Below are 20,240 nucleotides of genomic sequence, written 5' to 3'. Positions count from 1 at the left end.
AGCAACAGCTCGGGGAGCCAAGAACGAATAAGAGGGAGTCATTAGTTAAGGAAAGGAAGAGGGCACTTTGTAATTCAAAAAATGTTTATGCAGATATTTCAAATGCAATGCGCAGCAGCTAGAAATCACAGGAAACAACAAAAGCGATGACTCCGCTGGCATCATCAACATGGTATAATGAGTTCACGACAATGATGCACCTTCCCGTACATAAATGAATACACGGTTAAGGAATTCAGATCACATGCACTGTAGATACAAAGTTGAGAGAACCCACCTGGTTTACAGGTTCCGCAGTCTCTGACATAGCGGGTGCCCAGGCACACACACTGACCACTACCTGGATCGCACACGGTTTCAGGCACGTTGCCCGCAAGGTCGCAGTGGCACGGTTGGCATCCATGTGTGACATTGGCAGAACTCAAGTTGTAGGTGTGAGGGAGACACTGGTTACACCGCAACCCCTCTACGTTGCTCTTGCATGCACACTGCCCTGAGGTCTTATCACACACGCCTGAGCCGTTCACCGTGCCTTTGGTCTCACATTGGCAAGGCAAGCAGCCCAAAGAGTTGCCGCGGTCCAGGCTGTGGTATCCATAACGGCACACGTCACATCGTCGGCCTTCCACGTGAGGTTTGCACTTACACTGTCCGGTAACCGGGTCGCAGGAAGTACCGGGTACGGATCCGATCGGACTGCAGTCGCAGGGCATGCAAACTCCGCTGCCGTTCAGACTGTAGAACTGAGGGACGCAAGTGTTGCAGAGAAGGCCTTGCATGCCGTCTTTGCACTCACACTGGCCCGTGAAGGGGTTGCAGAACTGGTGGAGGGAGCCTTGTGGGTCGCAGTCGCAGGGAATGCAACCGTCAGGATGAGTGTTATCGAGGAACTTAAAGCCGTAGTTGCAGCGGTCACAGGTTAGACCTAATGATGAAATAGGAGCTTACTTTTTAGTCATTAAAAATTTATTTATACATATGTCCTCATGGAAAATACTCGGATACAAGGACGAACCCAATTGTTGGGTTATAAATTGAACCATGCAAGGTTGTTTTAACCCATGATGACTGGGTCAAATCGGGACATTTTCTATGTTTATTTAACCTAACCATTGGTTTTGTCTTTATCTGACCCAACTATGGGTTGAAAATAACCCAGCATTTTTTTGAGCAAAAATAACTTTTCTGCTGGCAAAAGTTGTGATTTTTAGAAAATGTTACCAAGCACGCTTTACTAGCCTTTATATAATGCATGTATTTACATATATAAAATGACACAAAATTGCAATGCATAATATCATGACAGTTGTAATCTCATGATTTTATTAATTGTTTTCACAATTCTGTCCACTTGAAAAAACTTGTAATTTGTAATTTACAATACAAGAAATATACTGTTTATATCCCCCCAATATGGTCTGAGTTTGTTTGATGTATTCATAGATAAGCCAAAATGCTTATAACATTGGCTGGTTAAATAAAAGATATCATCTGCCATAATAAAACATTTCTATATTTGTCTGGTGGCAGGTGTTAATTTGCCACTTGACCATATACAATATTTACCCATCAATTTTTTCAAAAATGTCCTACATATAAACATATTAAACACGCTGTAGCATACAGCAAACAAATAAATAAACCTGTGAATTATTACACAAGGAAAAAAGAAATTGGTAATGTCATCATTAAGTGAGCCCCTTTCCCAATGATGAATGACCCACCCCAGGCATAACACTTAATTTCTCTAAAAGGAAAATAAATAAATTAAAAGACCCAAGAAAGCCAGCGCAAGGAAATAAGTAAAAATAACTGTGAGGCTAAAAAGAATTACAGCTCATTTGGAGGCCCCAAAAAGTGGTCTACATGGAATCAAATCATATCATGTTTTTTTAAATGTGTGCGGTGCTTATTTGAATATGCCATACATATTCCTGACAGGTAATCTATTCCTAATGTTGCTGAGTAGAGCCTAAGGGGGCAAACCGTTTACAGCTCTAAGTACTGAGAGCTCGGCACTACTCCACTGCTGTATATTCCACTACAGAGCTCTGCTTTAATGAATTTAGATATTAATATATTGCTCCCTGCCCACAGTTAAACCTCATTACAACATTATGTTAAATGCACAATGTGACACAGATGAATACCCCAATAATATGACGCCAAAGGAGCCTCAATTTATCATTGGGCTCATAGATTTTGCAAGTTGGAACGTTTGCTTAACTCTCAAAATGTTACGGTTGCTGCTTCGTCCAGCTATGAATATGATAACAAATGAGACTTTTATAGAAAGTCTGAGTAAAATATAACTAATATCTGTTTAATACAATATCACATAAATTTTTATAAAACCGGAGTGCATTCTCTTATTAAAATATTGTTATTTTATGTTTATTTTTTATGTTTGTTTCACTGCCTGTTGGGGCACCCATTGAGTTTGGTTTGCACCAGCTAAACCCACATTTTATCAGTAATGCTTTTCCGCATAATATTCTCATTCATCAACATTTCAAAGCACATTGTGTGCGAGGACTACTTTTGGATGCTTGATAAATTTTGTCCTTATGAAGCTGCGGCTGGCCTCAAACACGCTGGAGGTAATAAATTGCCTTAATCAAATCTAATTTCTGAAAAATACCTGTGGGAACTACAAACAAAAAAGCAGGTCTTGTAAGAAGAATGAAAAATAAGGAAGACAGGGGCAGTTTATAATAATCAAGTTGGCATTGAATTACAAAATTAAAATGAGGTGGCCCTTGATATCCTGGCTTAGCAACACACATGGTCCTCTGAGTAACATTCTTTTGCATTTCATAGTAAAATGGTTCAAAAGGTACAAAGAGGAAAAATTCAAGAGATTTATCGCAAAGGAACTGGAATGCCTAGAAAAGCTGGAAGAAAAACCTTTTGGGGGCTGCTCGCAACAAATTTGTTTAAAAAAAAGCACGGAATGATGTGTAAAAATGGTTAGTAACTTAATAACTGTATTATTAAATTTTCATAATTATTAACTGTATTATTACATTTTTGTCATTTTTAAAAATAATTAAAGGGACAGTTCACCCAAAAATAAAAATTCTATCATCATTTACTCAGCCTCAAGTTGTTTCAAACCTGTATACATTTTATTGTTTAACTGAAAACAAAGGAAGATATTTGGAAGAACGTTTATTACCAAACCGTTCTGGGGCACCATTGACCTCCAGAGAAGGAAACAATACTACTATGGTATGGTAGTACAAAGCTGCCCCAGAACGGTTTGGTTTCCTACATTATTCTAAATATCTTATTTTGTGTTTAACAGAAATTTATACAGATTTGAAACAACATGTGAGTAAATGAAGACTGAATTTTCATTTTTGGGCGAACTATCCCTTTAAGTAAGAAAAACGTTTACTTAAAGGAATAGTCTATCCAAAATTAAAATTGGTTTTGTGTCCATACAATGGAAGTCAATGGGGGCCAATGTTGTTTGGTTCCCGACATTTTCAAAATATCGTCTTGTGTGTTCTGCAAAAGTCAATCATACAGGTTTGGAATGACACGAGGATATGATTTTCATTCTAGGTATAAACTAGTCCTTGTTTTTCAAAAATAATTTCTAGTTGCTTCTGGGTAGCTGACAAGGCTCACATGTACATGAGATACTTCTGGAAATAAAGGTTGACTTGTCTGGCAGTGTGTGATTTTATTTTCCATTTTAAACTATTTTAAACTAAACTTTTAATTTTAAATAGCTATTATTGAGCCAGTTTAATGACCATATACAAGAATTTCCATGTTTTCCCCACTGAACTATATCTCAAGTACTATATGTGGATTAAAAGAGAGACACAGAAAGAGAAGAAAGCAAAAGAGAGATGGAGGGTGCAATGCGGCCTGATACGTACCGATTACGTTTGTTTTGCACTGGCATTGACCTGAGTCCTGGTGACAGGTAATATCTGGCTGCACGGTCCCGGCGGTATTGCAGTTACAGGCGCGGCAGCCGTCAGCCAGTGTCGACTGCAGCTTGTAGAATCCATGTTGGCACTGATTGCAGTGTCTGCCAGACACATGTCGCTTGCACTTACACTGGCCCCCGATCTGTGGAGGAAGGAAAACGTCACGTGATCGCGCTCCAATTAGTCAACATGTGCCAGGAGTGCGAGTGCGTGCGTGTCATGGATGGCCAGGTTTGTGCTGTCTCTAGCCCCCACCCTGTCTGATCTCCACTGGGGCGGTGGGATTCTTTACATCTTTATTACAGGAGTGGTTCGTGGTGAGGGAAGGTTGTGTGTTAGTCAGTTGGTAATATAAATGAATTTAACTCTCAAATCTTGAAACAATTGTCAACATTGTTGACTGGATACAAGAATTTCAATCATGAACCAACCAACCCAATGTCTACTACATTAAACAGAACTGCGGTCCAATCCACAGTGTAATCCATTAGCATGTATGAGGAAATAATCATTCTGATCATTTAAATAAGGTAACAATCTAACCTGGGTCTGACCTAGCCATTGATTTGGAATTTGTCATCCAGTATATCTATCGACACGGATCTGTTCCACCAAAATGGATTTCGTGATACTCAGAGGAAAAGGTGGGGAAGAATTCTCTTGAGAGAGGCACTCGTGACGACACTTTTACATACTCCTAACTGATCACAACAGTGATAAATGCTGTTGTGAATACTAAAGTCTTCAGCCAATACATCAATTCAAGTCTCTCGAGTGAGAATGGGCCAATATCCTTGTCTGAATCTGAATTCTTAAGTCCATCACAAAGGTAGGGATCAAAGCCTCACATGTCTTTCTTTTGCTACAGGTGGGTCATTCTTATTTTTAAGTACCATTTGAAGTCTTTTTATTGTAAATATATGGAATTTCAATTAAGGAAGAAATTCTATAAACTGTAAATTTTAAAAATTTTTTATCAAGTTATCCATTGCTGAGAGAGGAATTCACATTTAACTTATATGTCAAATTGATATTTTTTCTCTTGGAATCTGAAAGACTTCAGTTTTTCTTAACTAAAACATCACAGAATTCATTAAATACATAATTTGTGTGCTTTTGTTTCACTGTCACTTCCTGGAGGATTTTACTTAAAAGTATATTACAAAATATGATATTGAAAGTATGTATTTATATATTGAATAACAATATTAAAATAAATGAATCAAAAACCATTTTGTTCATTTAATTTTTATATTGTGAAAAAATGGCATTTCCATCTTTAGCCAACATACTGTATTAAATAATATAATATACATGTTTGCTCAAAAAATAACACACATACAATAGTACAGAATAGTAGAAATAACCCAGTTACACCTTAAACAGAGAGATTTCTCTTTTTCTCCAATTCATGCATCATCATCATCATCAAAAAAAAAAAAAACTTAGCTGTGGAGGGCTAACATCAAACCTTTTCATCAAACTTTTCACAATTTTTACAACAACTGTGGATAAAAATATACACAATTTTTTAAATGATTAAAGGTTCTTAAAAGAACATACTCTTGCAGCTAGCCGAAAGGACTATCGAATATTTGAGAAAGGAACATGATGGGACTAGGAGATGGAAATGTTCAGAATCTTATCAATAAAATTCAGGCAGTATTTTTGCAGGCATGTACACTGTGTGTTTGTCTAAACTTACCGGCTCACATTCGAAACTTCCATTGACAGTCCCAGCACTGTTGCACTGGCAGGATTTGCACACGTCCTTGGACCACAGTGGCATACCCGCCTCCCTGTAGAACTGACTCCGACACTGCTCACAGTTCCTGCCTTTAAACCCAAAGTTCATATCCATGAGTGCATGTGCTCGCTTGTTCAGAGGAAGAGTGGGGAAGGGGGAAAATTGATGTCAACCTATTAAAATTCAATCTTATCATAGGACTATGATTTCAAATTAAAAAACTGCAGTCTTGGGAGAGGTCCGGCGAGAGATGTGTAATTTTCTAAGGTGTCCATTTTAATGTCCTCTTTCATCTTTACCTGCCACTGTGCCTGATGCCCAGCATATGAAACAATGAACCTGTTAGCATGACCTGATTTACTTCATTAAATGTCCATCTGTTTTCACGCTGATGTATTATTTCGACTTTCTGCTCTGCTTTTTGATGCTTTCATTATATTGCTGCTATTTCTCCAGATGTCACAATGAAATTGAAGTTTTTAATTCAACTCTAATGTTTTAGGTATGGCATATTGGAAGAACACAGAAACGTTTCATACATCATATGAAAAGGAGTAAATCAATAACTTTATAGACCGTTTCAGAGTGACAACATAAACAAACGTTACTGCGCAAGCGCGTTCTGGGACTGCCCTTAACTTCCGGTACACATTCACAAACAATAGAGTGCCTAGATTATTTCTGAAAACAAGCAAAACAAACCAAGAAGAACCGTTTCTTAGCTAAACTTGTCTCTACAATAATTAGAATTTTGACTGTGATACCAAGCTCAACTGTAAACTGCTCAACGTTTTCTTTAAATGGGAGAAATTCAACAAATAGTTTATTTAAAGGGGATGTGCAACGGTGTTTCATGCATTCGGACTTCTTTACAATATTAAATGTGCTGTCTTCTCATGCTTGACATGGTCAACTTGTCAAAAAACGAGTTGGACGTATGAAAATGAGTTGGACGTATGACGTAGTATTTCTGTGCTGGATACACTCCCCCAGCTAGTCGGAAAGTTTTTTTCGAACATGAAAATCCGTTTCGTAGCAACTTTTCTCAGTCCCTTTGTAGCGAGGAAGGCGGGGCGAGAGCGGTGGGGTGGGGTCGGCGGCGTAAGTGGCAACGAGTGTCAGCTGTGCGACCGCCGGTCCCCGCATGCCTCACGGGGGAGCTTGGGAGCATAAGAGGACGAGCGACCGGACCATCGAGAGAGAGGACCCGGGCCCGGAAACAGTTAAGTTTGTTTATGTGTTCGTGTGGCCGGCAGTCGACCGTGAGGTGGCTGCCGGCCTGTTATTTGCTGTTTATTTATTTTTTAATTAAAGTTTTGTGAATGATGCCGGTTCCCGCCTCCTTCCTTCCCTACATTGAACTTTGTTACACCCTTATTGGACATTTCTCCCGGAAAAGCCCGCCAATGTGTCAACCCGCCAGAGCGAGAAGAAAGAGCATGCCCAGGCATCAACCAGGGAGAGCGGGAGAAGGAGAATGCGCACACGTCAACCCAGTTGGAGCAAGAGAGAGAGAGAGCACTGCGTTCGCGAAGTTCAGCTGTGTTTGTTTGTTCACTGCATTTGGGTGATGAATGTTATATAAATGTTGGATATAACGCTGGATTTGGAGATCGTTTGGAACTGATAGATGGAGCGGTCCCAGCGCTAAAAGATGCCGGACATGAACCGCACGCGGTAAGTGAAACTGAGTCATATGTCTGTGTTTTGTTGGCAATGGGTGCACATATGCTTTAGAGCGGGGGGCACGCATGCAGGAGGTCGTATGTTTTCGGAAATAATCGAATAGCTGTATCTGTCTTTAATAAATGTGATCAAACTAAAGACTCTACAGATATATGAAGGATGCGATATTATTCTGTAAGTACTCAAGATTAACATGAGATCCCTTTCAGTCGGTCTCTCGACGTTGTCTTGAGAGACAGACTGGGGTTTGATCTTGAGAACCTATCATCTCCGAAAGTAATTTAAAACGCCAATGAACTTGGTGAATGGCACGCGCACGCCAGTCTCCGCCCCGTGCATATGGGTATAAAAGGAGATGGCGGCGCCCATTCATTAATCTTTTGTTCTTCTGAACCTGCATAACTGAATGTCAAGCGAATTCTTCTCCGAGACATCTTTCTATCTACTGCTGGACATAAGACGCGTGCAGCAGAACTTCCCCCCTTGTTCGAGCGGAATTCCCCTGGGCGTTTCGGCAGAGAACTACAGAGCGACTAAAAGAGCAAATTTCATGCCCGCAGCTGCGTTCTTGGGTGTGACAGACTCATCACTGAGTCCGACAGGCATGACACCTGCATCACATGTTTGGGGCTCAAGCATGCAGAGGCAGGGTTTGTCTATACGATATGTTCCTTCTTCGAGAACATGTCGATTAAGGTGTTGCGGTCACGGCTGGCTATGTTCTTTCTGAAAGCTGCCGCAACCCCATCTGCTTCTCGAGCGTCGACTGCCACTTCGGCGAGGTCGACCGCTTCGACGAGCAGCGGGGGTGATTTGGGGGCTTCACGGACCATCAACGCCCCGGCACGTTCACCTGGCTCGTCCCTGATGGGCGGCGGTGTACCGTCCCATAATGGGCAGACTCGACAGTGGGATGAGGACAAACTCTGTCATTGCATCGTAAAGCTACCTCCTGGCATCAGATGCGGAAGACCCCTTGGAGCTCTCGCCCTCGGGCGGTCGAGCCCAAGACGAGGTCGACGCTGAGATGTCGGCCATGCTTGCCCTGGTGGCTGTGAGCATCGGGTTTCAGTGTGCTACGGCGCCCTCCCTGAAACGCTCGCGGCTGGATTCATGGTTCTTGGGGTCGGAGCGGGGTGAAAAGCCACGCTCCGCCCCGGTTCAATTTTTCCCGGTTGTGCATGCGGAACTCACAAGGTCGTGGAATATGCTGTTCTTGGCACGTTCGCGACCGACGGGCTCAGGTGCTGTTACTTCCCTGGATGGCGGGGCGGCTAAGGGCTATGTCGAAGTCCCCATGGTGGAACGTGCAGTCTCGGTGCACCTGTGACCGCAGACAGCTGGCACCTGGAGGGGTCGACCAAGGCTCCCTTCCAAGGCTTGTAAGCTCTCTTTGACACTCGTGTCGAAAGCTTACAATGCTGCTGGTCAAGCTGCTTCCGCTCTCCACGCTATGGCGGTCCTTCAGGTCTTTCAGGCCAAGGCTTTGAAAGACCTGGATGATGGGAAGGCCGACCCCGCTCGCATGCACGAGCTGCGCACCGCCACTGACCTCTTGCTCCGAGCGATGAAGGCCACGGCGAGTGCCCTGGGTCGGACGATGTCCACATTAGTGGTCCAAGAAAGGCATCTGTGGTTCAACATTGCGCAGATGAGTGACACTCAGAAGGCCCTCCTTCTGTATGCGCCCATCTCGCAAGCTGGGCTGTTTGGTGACACCGTGGAGGCCACCTTTTGGTCGTTGAGGTCCTGAGCACAGCCTGCTCCACAGCAGCCACGCCCTTCCGCGGCAGCCCCTCCAGCACTAATTCCTCTGTCGCAGTACTTGGGCGCTTGGCTAGAGCGCACCAACCCGTCTCGGTGGCTAGAAAGGATAGGCCTTCTCGGCTATGCGATCCAGTTTGCCAGACGTCTGCCCAGGTTTCGGGGCATTCTACACACCTCAGTCCGAGGAGAGAATGCTCCCGTACTTCGGGCCGAGGTCGCCGCCCTTCTGGCAAAGGGTGCAATAGAGCCCGTCCATCTAGCCGAGATGTCTTCCGGGTTTTACAGCCCATACTTCATCGTCCCCAAATTAGGTGGGGGGCTGCGCCCCATTTTGGACCTGCGCTCTCTGAACAAGCACCTCCACAGGTTGCCGTTCATGCTGACGCAGAAGCGCATCCTGGCGTCGGTTCGTCTTAAGGATTGGTTCATGGCAATCGACTGGAATGACGCTTACTTCCACGTCTCCATCCTCCCTCGACATCGCCCATTCCTACGGTTCGCTTTCTAGGGGTGGGCATACCAGTACAGAATCCTTCCTTTCGGTCTGGCCCTGTCTCCCCGGGTTTTTACCAAACTCGCGGAGGCTGCCCTAGCTCCCCTCAGGGAGCAGGGCGTGCGGATACTCAACTATCTCAACGACTGGCTTATCTTGGCTCACTCGTGAGATCTGTTGTGTACGCACAGGGACCTCTGTGCTTCGGCACTTAGACCGTCTGGGCCTTCGGGTCAACCAGGAAAAGAGCAAAATCTCCCCATTGCTCGTCCCCGTAGCTCTGACGACAATCCCCCCTTCTGTCGCAGGGGAAGGGCACAGTGTGGCACCCCAGGCCAGACCTCTGGAATCTCCATGTCTGGCCTCTGGACGGGACGAGGAGATTCTGAGTGGCTTGCCTCCGGCTTTTTCCAAAATCTCAGACCTACAGTGGGGTCCAGTTGTCTGAGACCACACTAAAATACTAGCGGCACATAATAAAACATACAAACACAAAAAAATGTGCTGTTACCTGTGGTGTTATGTGTACAGTTGTCACACACCCCTCCACCCCCATGGAAGTGATCTTCAGGTTGAGGATCCAAGCTGGCGTTGTAGTGGCATGAAGAGGCATGGCCGTAGCACTGGCACTGGCGGCAGTTGTACGCCTGTATCTGATCTCCAGCTCTAAAGGGTTTATCATTGAAGAGAGGAGAGCAGCGCTCGCACTGTTGGAGAGAAAACATTTACATACATCATCAACATCTACATTTATCAACTATATCCAGATGTGACCTCAAGGTTCAATGATAAAGTCCCCATTAACAAACACAATATTTCCACATGCCCAGGCCAGAAAACAGCTCATTAATTATAAGTGACTTTGACAAAAGAAAAACAAAACTATTTATCAAGACACTTTCAAACTTCTAATAAATGAAAGAGGGAGAGAGCAGGTATGTTTGTAAACATTCTCAACAAATTACAGAGAATGCAAGAGGCATAAAAAGAAACAATTAAAAATGTGTATCATAAATAGCAAAGAATTCCCCTTTGACTACTCAAGCTGTAACAAAGGCTCGCTGTGTCAGTCGGCTGTACGGGCAGCCGGAATGGGTCGCGAGCCCGGATGGAATTGCTAATTCATCAGGCTGGATGCGGGAAGATCCAAGCACAGACCACCCGCCACTACAGCCATTAATGCCAGTCAGGGGTCTGACAAGATGCGCGGTATTACTTTTTTTATACATATGGGAATAGAATTTCAAAGCCAGCAAATATAGATATACAACATGATGCCGGCATCTTATGAAAAAGACAAAACTAATTTTACAGAAACTACTAGATCATTTATTCTTACTAAAGATTTAACAACCACTTTTCCCTAATAAGACTGGTTTGGAGTGAACAATCTTTCTAAAACATTGGTAATGACACATTGGCAGCACTTTTAATAATTTCACGAAAAGTGATATTCCAGTAAACATAAACATCTGCCAGGAACAAAACAGTAGAGTTAAATAACCTGCAGAGCTCTCAATATCTAATTTACTGAATATGGCGAATCAAAGGTCATCAATATGCCAAATGCAATTAGGCAGTCTACATGTAAATCCAAGATTAACAGAACACACAGGTACAATATTTTGTATTCATCTCCACTGTGTGGGATCGGGCTGCAGTGAGGAAAGAGCCTTCATCCTGTGTGAAAGACCTCTGTGAATGCCATGGCTAATTTCACGCTCCCTCAGGAAGGGTGTGCGCGTGGCTGCACTGAGGAGAGGGCCTGCCGTTAACCTTTACCCTGTGTGAAAACGCAAGGTTTTAACAGCGCTTTGCCTAAAATAGCCTTTTCCCTTGTTCATTCAAGATAAAATAATACACACCAATACATGCTGTGTCATGTGACAACTACTTTTGCTTTCCCTACTGTGTGACAAGGTAAATAAATCAATTGCGGCTATTATATATTATTGTAAGAATGCAGTCAGGTGAGGCAGCGGATCCACATGCAGTTAAGACTTTTAATAAACAAAAACACAAAGTACAAATCAATGAAAGAATAAAGAAACAAGGAACCAAAGTACTCAAACCACGGGGACAAGAAAGCAACATAAAACAACGACTGACACTAGACAACTGAAACACAAGGGCTTAAATACAGAGAACTTAACAAGATGACAAGGCACACCTGGGGAAGACTAATTAACACCAAAAACTACAATGAACTACAAAACACATGACATAGACAGGAAGTAAAATAAAAGTTCACAAACACAGGGGAAACACGGACTGGGATCGTGACAATTATATTTGTAACACTTTACAATAAGTGCTATTTGTTAACAGTAGTAAATGCATTAACTAGCATGAACTAACAATGAACAATATAATTTTTCCGCATTTATTAATCCTTGTTAATATTAGTTCATGTCAATACAGTTATTCCTGTTAGTTCATGGTGCATTTACTCATGTTAACAGTGGCAATGCTTGATTTTAATAATGCTTTTGTAAATGCTGAAATTAACATGAATTTAGATCAATAAATGCTTTAGAAGTATTGTTCACTGTTAGTTCATGCTATCTAATGCATTAACTAACTGTTAACAGATAGCACCCTATTGTAAAGTGCTATAATTATATTATATATTCCATATTCTTGAATGAAAAAAACTATAATCTTAAATTAGGCTCAATAATGAAGACCATAATCTCAAATTTATGATCAAATTAGGCTTTTCTATAACTGAACCATCATGCAGTACTGTCTCTGGTAACAAACCATTCACTCAACGACCAAATATGAGACACCAGCAGCACTTTCACTTGCTCTGGCAATTTGTGACGTTACGAAGTAGTGAACACAAGCCGGTCCAGTCTGTAAACACAGCAGATAGCCCTGGGGCACATGGCGGTCCCACCTCGAAGCCAGGTGTTTTAGTCTGGGGGCGTTTAGGGCAGTGAGACAACTCGTATTTATCATATTTACACGCACACACATACTTTCCGGCATCTACTTGTTAGATGTGGCTCTTGTTTGTTTGGTGAAAACAACAACAGTAGTGGCAGCAGAGAGAGCGCGTCGTGTCTGGGCCTGAATAATGCATGACATCTGGTGAATAATTTAAATCACCAAACATCAGGTTTAAAAGTTTAATCTTGGGACTTGCTCCCAATGTTCAGAATTATATGCGGCGATGTCGACAGTGCTGGGACTCTCAATAGGAAAGGAGGGGAGAGACAGTGAAGATGGAGAATGCTAAGACTGCTTTTTTATGCCAGTTAGCAGGTTTTAAACACAGTTTGTAGCCTACTCGTGTTTTTGGGCTTGCAATTAATTCAAAATTGTTTAGGCCTTTTTGTAGCTTTTTTGCCTGACAGTAGAGTGCAGAGAGACATGAAATGATGGTATGAGAGAGAGAAAGGGTACAGGAGCTGGGAAAGGGCAACGAGCCGGGACCCGACCCAGGTGGCTCAATTAATTCAATATATAATTAAATACATATGTTGATAAATTACTTGAATTTTTAAATGTATTTATTTATATTTCACCACAATAATTTAATACCAAGGCCCTTAAGAATTATTGTTTAGCTTGTAGTTTGGCAAACTTGAGTTTCATAGTGGCTTCCCCAGCATTGGTGATCCATGGCACTACTAAAAATTTAAGCACTGGAGCCTTGTGTCATCAGAGCTTTCCCTGAGATATAATTACCTTTGCTGGACTCATCATCAAGACACCCAGGGGCTGATGGGATAGGACGATTAGAGCACTGCTGCCCACAAAACCACTTCCTTCTCTTCTTCCTCATTCATTTTTCCTCTTTCTTCTAACCCCCCTCTCTATAAGAAACCAGAGATGTGCGAGAACGCTCGCTCCGCTCTCATCTCTCGGTGTGCTTTCTTCCTGTCATTCCATTAAGGCCTATTTTCGAGTGCGCTGTTCATTAAAGAGGACTCTTGCACGTCATTAAAAGGAAGTGGTTAATTAAAAGGGGGGCCTCCCCTGCGGGACTCACATTAGCTCCATGTGTGTGGCTCTCTGGGAGGCAGGCGCAGCGGTACGGCCTCACGCTTGTGTCACAGCTGTCTGCATGGCCGTGGCACTCGCACCTAAAGGGACAAAGACACACAGTTTTAACCCACAACTTTCTGGACTATCTCCACTGCTGTAATGGAATGGGGTCCCAAGGTAAAATGGGAATCTGGTTTCTATAGTTTCACATGCTTGAATTTGAGGAAAGCAGATGTTTGGTGAGATCGAGGAGCGAGACGGAATTAGCTCAGGGAACATGATATGATGACAATGTACAGTAGATTGCGATGATAAAAGTGCTTTTTTGTGTTCCATTACACTAAATTCACAGGAATGAAAGAATACGGATAGAATTTATTTCTGAAAATGGATATTCAACAAGAATAAAAGCAACAAAGGAAGGGTCCTGATTTTATCCATCATTGGTTGTGAAACATTGGTTGAAAAATATATGAAGTTAAAATGAAAGTAATTTGAGAGAAGTCAATTTTGATGTTATTAGCATTATTTAAAAAATTGTCATATAAACATTATTTAGATGTCTAAATGAATACATTAACAATGAAAGTTTTGCATTTCATAAACACAAATGGATGTAAATGTAAAGGAACAAATATAAAAGAACATAACATATAGAGTATATATATTTTTCCAGGTAAGTTTAAACCTAACATCTTTTTCCAGCGGCTCCAAAATGCATTTATTTTAGTCAAGATTTTTTATTTCAGTGCATCACTAAAAATTACCAGTTGTAAAATAAGCAGGTATGAACAAAGCAACACGGGTCAGCAACATCAAAATCCAAGTCTCTCTCTTTCGCGTTTGTCATTCTCTAGATCTCTCCATCTGTCTTTCATTCCTTCATTCTCTCTGTGCATGGTTAATAGGACTTTCGCATTCAACATTTATAAATGCCAGTGGAAATATCAACGGTGTGTCGTAATGTACAACAGCAGACCTGACAGGTCTCCATCAGACGGAACACGCACCTTCGGGTCACGCCTTTAATTATTCATTCTCCGGGCCCTTATTCGGTATTATCATGCACCCATCTGTACACGGTTCCCTCGAAAAGCGGCACCCTTCACCTCTTTTACCAAACAAACAACATAAGCAAAACTAAGATGGCTGTTATTACCGCTTATGGTTATTACCGTATGAGCGTAAAGCAGACGCTAATGCTCCCAGACACAGCTTGACACCCTGTCAGAATTCCTCAAAGGCAAAATTTAGTTCCCAAACACACATACATTCCCTATCAACCTCTTGCGGGTTTGAACTGTCGGTCTCCCTCAGGGGTGGTGGGTGAGGGGGTGTGTGTCTACTACTGTTTACTCTTACCTTTGTTTCGTCAACGAGACAAAGAACGAGGAGAGCAAAAGAAGAGAGAAAAGGCGAGCCGTGCGGAAAGAAACGAAAGCGAAAGGTTGGGAGGGTGGGGGACACCTCTGAATGTCAGGGGATGATGAGATTTCACAGTCTCTAAATCTCGATTTCGTCTGTGCCAGTTTAACTAGCTCTTAATTAAAGCTCCCTTCTCTCTCTCTCTTACTCAGACACACTCGCACAGCGAGAGAAAGCCAAGTTACAGCTGCCTGCATAATGACATAATTACCATAGTCGTAAGAACAGTGGCTTTTTAATGTATGAAGGTATACATGGATAAAACACCATGTCTTGGTTCTAAAAAGACAAAAGATTCGACATCCTTGAGAGGCATTCTGAGTGATTATCTACTTCCCTGAAGCCTTTAAGAAAGAGGACGCAAGCTATTTTTGAGTTGCTCTGCCAGTACTGTCAACAATTTATTTCCTTTACAGTAAGTTCTCTACTACTGTGATATTTTTATATTTTATTTCTTAGAATACAGTACTACGCAGAATTGAAATATCTCACACATGTTTTTTGTATTTTTAAAAGAAAATTATTTTTCATATTTTGTACTTTTTTATAATCTTTTGCTTTTGTGTTAAAGAAAAAAAATCTATTAAAACTGAAAGAATAACTTAATCAAGTTGTGTTGTCTTCCTTCCACTAAATTCCAAAATTACCTAGCAACTATTTTCCATAATAGTGAATGAGGACACGGGGTTATCTAACTCAAAATTTACAAAAATAAAATTTTCACACAACTTTGTGTCATATGTCACACATTTTTTATGGTCTTTTAATTTAATTTTGCATATTGACAGTCTCAGTCCCCATTAGCTTTCTTTATATGGAGAATATACAGAAAATGCTGTGTTGGCATTAACCCAGCCGGTGAGTTAAATTAACCCAGAAAATATTTATATTTGACCCAACAATGAGTTATAACAACCCATCATTTTGGGTCGAAGCAACCCAACATATAGGTTAACTTACAACCCAATTGTTGGGTGCATACCATTTTGACCCAACTCTTGGTTGAAAATAACCCAGCATTCTTCCCAAAGTATTAAGCAAAGTTTAGAATAAATGATATTTAATTTACGGGTGAATAAGTTTCCCTGCCAGTGATTTCCAAATTTAGCCTCTCCACTGTAATTATGTTGCCATTAACCAAAAGACTAAAACTATGTTAAACAAGCCTTTACCCTCTTTTGATTAATAACAGACATGTCATATATCTCACAGTAATGTCATACCACAAGACATCTTCTCTTCCATCTCAACCTAAATGTCAAAGCCAAAATTATCCCGTCATATCAGCATACTGATTTTCCCACCAAATACAAAAATCCAATCAAATTAAAGTCTACAAATGTATGTCAAGTTTTGTTATTTGGAGTGTTAATCATTGGGTGATAGTGAGAGATTATGTTGGGTGATGGTTGACTGGAGTTGTCGGGTGGGTGCTGTTGGTGTCAAACCTGCCACTGATGGTGATCTCATCCACAGCATAGTACCGATGACGGAAGGGGATTGTGGGTACTTGTGTGTGGTACTGGCCGTTCACGTGAATTCTCACATGTGTGGCTCTCACGAACTCCTGCAGGGCGGCGCTGTTGTAGAAGTCATTGTAGCCTGGCCGCAAGTTCGGCTCGGGGGTCAGCATACTGAAGGTGATGTTTCCTCTGGAGTAAGGCATATCACTGAGGACAAAACACAGATAAATACATAAATACAAGGTTTAATTTATTTGAATGTTTATTTACGTGAGTAAAAAACTATTCCTTAGTGTTACCAAAAAAATGACATCATTCTACTGAATAAAGAGAAAATATAAAAATATATATTCCTGCGATTTAACCTTCAAACATGTGAGGAATTGAGAGATCAAGAAATTCAAGTTTTGACATTGCGGGTAACACCCTGTCAGGTTAAAAATGAAACCTGTCGCCAGCTACTAAAATGAACAAACATCAAAGAAATTGGAAAAGCAAAGGTCTTAGAACTACTGAAAAGAAATTTGACTAATACAGGTTTAATATATGACACTTGAAAGGTTGATTTCTCAGAAGGCAGATATAAATGGGCTTGAATGAGAGAGTTCTTCGGATCTTTGCAGGGGGCACCACAGGTACGGCCCCTCCTACATTATTCACCACTACCTTTCCTCCCTCTTCAGAAAAATACACAGAGCGCTGGATGTTTCATTCCTAATGCTGGTAGACTTATCCAGGACAGACCTGTGTGAGGAAAGTCTGTGTCGTCTTTGGTAGATGGAGAAAGTGAAAGATGGGGACCAGTCTCTCTCTCTCTCTCTCTCTCTCTCTTTAGACCCGTTTACCCTGATGTGACATCTCTGAAGGGTCTGAGTGCAACCCTTTATTCCACTGGGTCCAAGCTTTTGTGTTTAGACTTTTGTCTGGTGCATTGCCTAAATGGATTATTTATTTTCAGCAGTACTTTTGAACATAAAAGCACAATTTCAACATGACTTCTTTTTACTATCATCTTATACTTATCATTGCGTGCACATAAAAAAAACATTTATTATGCTACGTTAAATCTTTCATAAAAGGTTCTTTATATAATACTCACTGCACCAACCACTTTCAAAAGCCAGCAACCTGGGAATTTGAACTACTGGTTTCCAGAAAAAAAACAGTAGATTATCTTAATAAACAGTTTAAACAACTTTCATATCCCACCCTCATTAAAAGAACTGTCCTCGTTTGCTCTGTTGAAACCAGGTGCTGGTGTGGTTCATAACAGCTTAGCAGCTCTGCTGCGCTCATTACAACCAAAGGACGGCGGAGATCAAATCTGAGCAGCCTGGACTGCAGCCAAGAGCAGCATTTTCCTCTCCATTCTCCTCTCAGATCCTCCAAAGGCCCATAGACTGCCACTAAACTGCTTTTATCAAACAGGGAACTTGTCTCAAACTGCTTTGATGCAGGTTACCTGGCAGGAGTCATTTGTTGAAGGACTGTTATCAGAGACACAAGCCACTACGAATGGACTGACCGAGCGTGCACAGAGGTACCCGTGTCGTGTTTTTTTGGTTGGGGGGGATACCTGGGTAACTGTAGACAGTTCACAGAATCCGGACGATCCAAAGGCCTGTTATCCTCCATGCTTAAGTAGCTGCAGTTTTTGGCCAGGAACTGCCAGTCCTTCCACTCGGAGCTTCCGATCATCCTCCTTTGAATGCGCACCGCTTCGGGCTGAGCGTTGAGGAACTGAAGTATCACGTAGAAAACCTGCAAAGAAAGCGTGCAAAATTTACAGAGAGGGAAATATGCATCAAATACTAAACAGCTATGGATTATCTATTATCTGCACGGCGACAGTCAATGCAACGGTGCCTCCTAAAGCACATTGGATGCTTTGAAGAGCAGCTTGAAGCCCTGCTTCGCTCTCTTCTCTCTCCCTCTGTGACTTCATTTGAGGGGTTTGTCGAGAAACTGGTCGCAGCTTTGACTAAGTGGACGCTTCAAAGTCTGTGTGCTGGTGTGTTTTATCTGGTATTGAGAGGTAAAGCTGCATAAATCCTCAACTTCTTTACAGCTGGACTCTTTGCTTGACTTGGCTTAGCCACATGGATGACTGGGCGACTCGATCACACACACAAAAAAGGACTTTGGGGCGGCTTCAGTGTATTCAAACGAAAACACGTAACTCTGTATCTGGATTTCCGAGGTGAAAGCAGCCACACACACAGAGCAATTCAGGTTTATTATATTTTAGCGTTCTTCAAACCAAATTGGTTTTAATTTTAAGTGTTAGATATACACCTAAACTAACTAAAAACCCAAAATAACAACTAAAGTAGTACCATTTTACTGCTACGGTATCTACCTGATACTGTCCATTCTCCAGATCTATGGTGATAGTAATTCCTTTGTCCAGTAGCTCTAAAGTAGGGAAGACAGAGGATATCCAGGTGGTCCCGATGTCGTTGTCATTGATGTAATGCAGCGGGTGAGCATCCTGGTTTAGACGGAGCACTTTATTAAGGGTGGTGTCATTGGCTGCGTTGGGGATGCAGTACCTCTCCACTAGGGGGTGCACTCTGGAGTGGCTGGCGGGACAGCGGCATGTTGACTGGCTATGGAGGTAAGGGAACTGTCCAGTGAACACCTCTTCTATTTCTCTGAAATACAGAAAAATACAATCTGCATCTGTGGTTCTCAAATTGTTCTGCTCCAGTGACGACACAACATGGAGTGGAAACAAAATAAAACATTTCATTGTTTGATTTTAAAGGTCCAGTTGATCAAATTTTCATGCGAATTCCATGTAGATAGAAATAGCTCATTCTAAGGTAATGAAAACATAACGCTTCATTATGTAAGGTCTTTATACACCTCTGAAGACAACTATGTATATTATATTGCATTTCTATCAATAGATCCTCCAAAAAATTACACATTGGACCTTTAAGGATTGTGATTATAAGCATTAACTTATACAGGACAATAGAAAGTTTTGTTTATGATTTTTGAGGATCATACATAACTCCATACTGTCCATGTTGGTCTACAAATGACATATGAATATCTTTGTATACCACCTATTTTTAAGCCCACTGGTTCAGAGCCACTGGTCTACCTGACAGATTCTTTCGTGCCAAATCCAAACAGTACAAAAGCATCTTGTACATTGCAGTAAAAATGTCTGTGCGGCTATGTTTGATATTAATTCCTTGTGACCTTTTGCTCACCTGTTGGTTAATGTCTTTGGATAAAATCTAAAATCCTGCATCCTTCCGATGAATTGATTTGACCCTGGGGAGAAAAAGAAAGGAAAGTCAATGGGCGCTATTGAATACGGTCTTCAGGATCCATAGAAACTAGTGGATTACCTTATCTGTGTCTTCATTTGAGACACTTGCTACATGGTGGGATCTATTATGCTTATTTACAGTTCTCTGTGAGCAGTAATCCCACTGTCTGAATGGGCAGCATAGATCTGAAACTAAACGTGCCGCTCCATCTACATCAGCAGATAAGATATAATCACCTCTGGTCTAATAACAATCACTGATTTATACGTCATATATATGGATGTTTGCCCAGAAATCTTTTCATCTTTGTGTGCTGACTGTGCTTTCTAATCTAATAGTGATGAAAAACCATTGTTTTTATACAGATTGTTTCATTCATAAAATCAAAAAGTAGGCATGGGACAAGAAAAAAATGACAAATTACTATTA

General features: G+C 41.6%; 1 protein-coding gene across 1 annotated transcript in view; it reads right to left on the bottom strand.

Moving 5' to 3' along the window:
• The window catches only part of ush2a (Usher syndrome 2A (autosomal recessive, mild)), a 205,958-nt gene that overhangs the window by 166,841 nt on the left and 18,877 nt on the right, over positions 1-20,240 (bottom strand). The window contains exons 5-13 of the mRNA XM_057343361.1: positions 19,749-19,812; positions 18,884-19,178; positions 18,101-18,285; positions 16,510-16,731; positions 13,641-13,734; positions 10,152-10,347; positions 5,653-5,783; positions 3,894-4,089; positions 278-925 (exon numbers count right to left, since the gene is read on the bottom strand). Of these exons, the coding sequence (XP_057199344.1) occupies positions 278-925; positions 3,894-4,089; positions 5,653-5,783; positions 10,152-10,347; positions 13,641-13,734; positions 16,510-16,731; positions 18,101-18,285; positions 18,884-19,178; positions 19,749-19,812 (2,031 nt within the window). The remainder of the gene's footprint in view (positions 1-277; positions 926-3,893; positions 4,090-5,652; positions 5,784-10,151; positions 10,348-13,640; positions 13,735-16,509; positions 16,732-18,100; positions 18,286-18,883; positions 19,179-19,748; positions 19,813-20,240) is intronic.

This window comes from Triplophysa rosa, linkage group LG10 (genome assembly GCF_024868665.1).
Source record: "Triplophysa rosa linkage group LG10, Trosa_1v2, whole genome shotgun sequence".
In the NCBI taxonomy this organism is placed as follows: Eukaryota; Metazoa; Chordata; class Actinopteri; order Cypriniformes; family Nemacheilidae; genus Triplophysa; species Triplophysa rosa.
This window is presented reverse-complemented; position numbering and strand designations above follow the sequence as displayed.